General features: G+C 38.4%; 1 protein-coding gene across 1 annotated transcript; it reads left to right on the top strand.

Moving 5' to 3' along the window:
* Positions 1-1,030: 1,030 nt before the first annotated feature.
* Positions 1,031-1,982, top strand: LOC18100539 (protein GLUTAMINE DUMPER 2). Its single transcript, XM_006381785.3, has one exon. The coding sequence runs from the start codon at positions 1,172-1,174 to the stop codon at positions 1,694-1,696; it is 525 nt and encodes a 174-aa protein (XP_006381847.1). The 5' UTR covers positions 1,031-1,171; the 3' UTR covers positions 1,697-1,982.
* Positions 1,983-2,863: the final 881 nt, after the last annotated feature.

Genomic DNA, 2,863 nt, shown 5'->3' with positions numbered 1-2,863 from the left:
TCGAGGGAAGATTTACTACAAAATGTTATTGTGAGAGTAAGAAACTCGACCAACCTGGTCGAAAATTACAAGCAAGTAATTAACGGTGGCTTTTCCAGTGCTTAGATTATGGTGAAAACGATAAAGAAGATGGCTTTTTTGTTTGAACCAAAATTAGTTCAGCTGAATCCGATATTTCGAACATTTAATTCAGCTTAATTTCGATGGTTTTAACATGAGAGTGTCACTTAATCAGTGTAAAATCTTAGAGCCATTTGAAAATGAAGACATATTTACACGTCATGTTCCCACAAAAGCATCTCCAGAAGAAGAAGAGCAGGCTGAAAGGCCACCACCTGGTATCCAAGTTGGTATTGAACAGTGGATAGTAAAAGCAACCATTGTATGGGGCCAACGTCATCTGGCTTGTTGCGAATGCAAATTGAACGTTACTCGCAGCATACATAATCATGAGATCCCATTTTGGATCACATCATCACTAATCAAATGATGGAGCCACAGAAACTTAATTTACACCTCACACCTTTTTATTCTATATGCTTTTCTGTACATTCCTATCGATAATTAACGCCCTAATTAGTACTTAGCAACAGCAATTAGCCTTATTTGTTCATTACAACTACCCCTTCCATCCCATTAAGAGACGCTGCTCAAGGGTGGGTGGTGATTGTGATAATAATTTCTCTCGAATTCTTCCATTTTTAGACACTAAAACATACGCATGTATAAATACCAGAATAAACAGAACAGTACAAGAAAAGGAAGCCAACTACACCCGTCATGTCAGGTTATCATTACAGCATCGCATCCTCAGCTTCAAAGTGCGTTATCACTGTAACATAAAAAATAAATAAGACCCCCGGATTAAGAACCTCAAAACCAGAGTGGGTCCCAATATGCTGGACCCCACCTTTCTCATGCAAAATGACGAAATAAAAAACCCCCACAGATTTAAAAAGAAATGAAAAACCACCTCGCACCTACTTTTATTTCTTTTTATAACTCTTCCTCTATCTATATATATACGCTACCATCTTTCTTTCAGCTCTCATCAAAACCACCACCTGCAAAACCTCATCTCCCAGAGGCAAAGCTAAGCAAGGCCAAGTTCTTACCTCTTGCTATACATTTCCTCCCTTATTTTTCTCACCTCTATAAATTAACAAAACAAATGGCTGCAAGAGAACCCTTCAACGTGACAGAAAGAGCACCAAACCCTGGCGCAGTTACACCTCACTCACCATGGCATTCACCTGTACCGTATTTGTTTGGTGGGTTAGCTGCCATGCTTGGTTTGATTGCTTTTGCCCTCTTAATTCTTGCATGTTCTTACTGGAAACTATCTGGGTACCTGGAGAGTGGCAATGAAGGAGGTGAAAGAGACCTTGAAGCTGGAGAAGGAGAGAATAAGAGTGGTGATGGTAGTGAGAAAAAGCCTATTGCTTTTGAAGAGAAGATTTTGGTTATCATGGCTGGTGAAGTCAAGCCAACTTTCTTGGCCACGCCAATGTCTAGTAGGTCAACTTCATTTGGTGATACTAGTAGTGAGAAGAGTTGTTCTTGCAGTAGTGAAAAGAGTGAGAAATTGGGGAATGTTAATGATGTTGAGATGGTGAAACAGGGGAATACTGATGAAGATCACCAGGTTCAAAGTGGAGACATGAACAGTCATGAATCTTCCAGTCAAAACCATTGATTCAGCTCCCCCCCCCCCCACCCCATTTCTTCTTCTTTTTTGGGGTTTTTAGGTGTTGAATTTTAGGATTATGAGGGAGATCTGTTACAGGTTTTGATTTAAGGTCTCTTTGGAGGAATAGCGTCTGTAACATGAGCTCCGATGTTAGGTTGGTGTATGACCCTCTTTAGCAGCTATCTTTCTCCCTCTTGGTTTTGTGTTTTCAGTTCGGGAAATGTAAATGGAAGAATATAGCTGTTTTTTACCATTAATTATATATACTTTCTTTCTTTTTTTTTCAAGAAAATCTGAAATCTTGATCGGTAATATATTGTTCCTATAATTTAGAAATTACTAAAACCGAAATCCTGTTGATCATGGCCAGTTTAGGAAACGTCTTAATTATTCTTGAAGATGAGATGTGCCTTTATAGTTTTGAAATCTGTGACTCTCCAAATCAGAAAGCAGAATTCAAGAAGAAACAACAAGAAAGTGTGAAGGCAGAAGGCGGGTTGGCATGTGTAAAAGTATATGCTGACAACTGACAAGTCTCTCTTATCCTTCCTTCGTAAATTGTGAATAATGCGGCGAGGTGAAAATGCTAAGGTTACACAGTAACGCAGAATTATAACATTTGATGAGGCTTTTTTTTCTTTTCTTTTTTTTTTAAAAAAGAAGCTCCCCGACGTCTCTGCTTCAACTGTACTGAATCATGAGTTCAGAGCTTTCATTGCAGTCTTTTTTTGGTCAGACATGGTTGAAGACCCAAGTCTGCATCCCAAATTAATGACTGTATTGGTTTGTGATAGACACTGCACTGAATTGTGGAGCTGCACTATGTATGGCCAAATGACAAGACCATCCTTGCTTTATGAATTGTGGACAATGGAAATTTAAATGGGATCGATAGTGCCATGAGTTAATAAAGAAGGTGGATCTTGATTCAAAACCCATTATGGAAATGCCCTAACTAATGCTTTATTTGCTCACTCGTATTGTCTTGTTTTATTTGGTGATATGAAATTTATATTTATTTCATGTAAGGATCTTGTTCTTAGACTCAATAATACAGATGTTGCTGTCAACATATTGGCCTTCACGTTTGGATTAAAAAAATAATCATGCTTAGAGATTGATTGAGGAAGAAGAGAGTAAAGCAGGAAAAAAAAAGAGGCGAAACGATTCCCA

The sequence above is a fragment of the Populus trichocarpa genome, chromosome 6, assembly GCF_000002775.5.
Source record: "Populus trichocarpa isolate Nisqually-1 chromosome 6, P.trichocarpa_v4.1, whole genome shotgun sequence".
NCBI lineage: Eukaryota > Viridiplantae > Streptophyta > Magnoliopsida > Malpighiales > Salicaceae > Populus > Populus trichocarpa.
The sequence above is the reverse complement of the archived record's forward strand: the minus strand, read 5'-3'. Positions and strand labels throughout refer to the sequence as shown.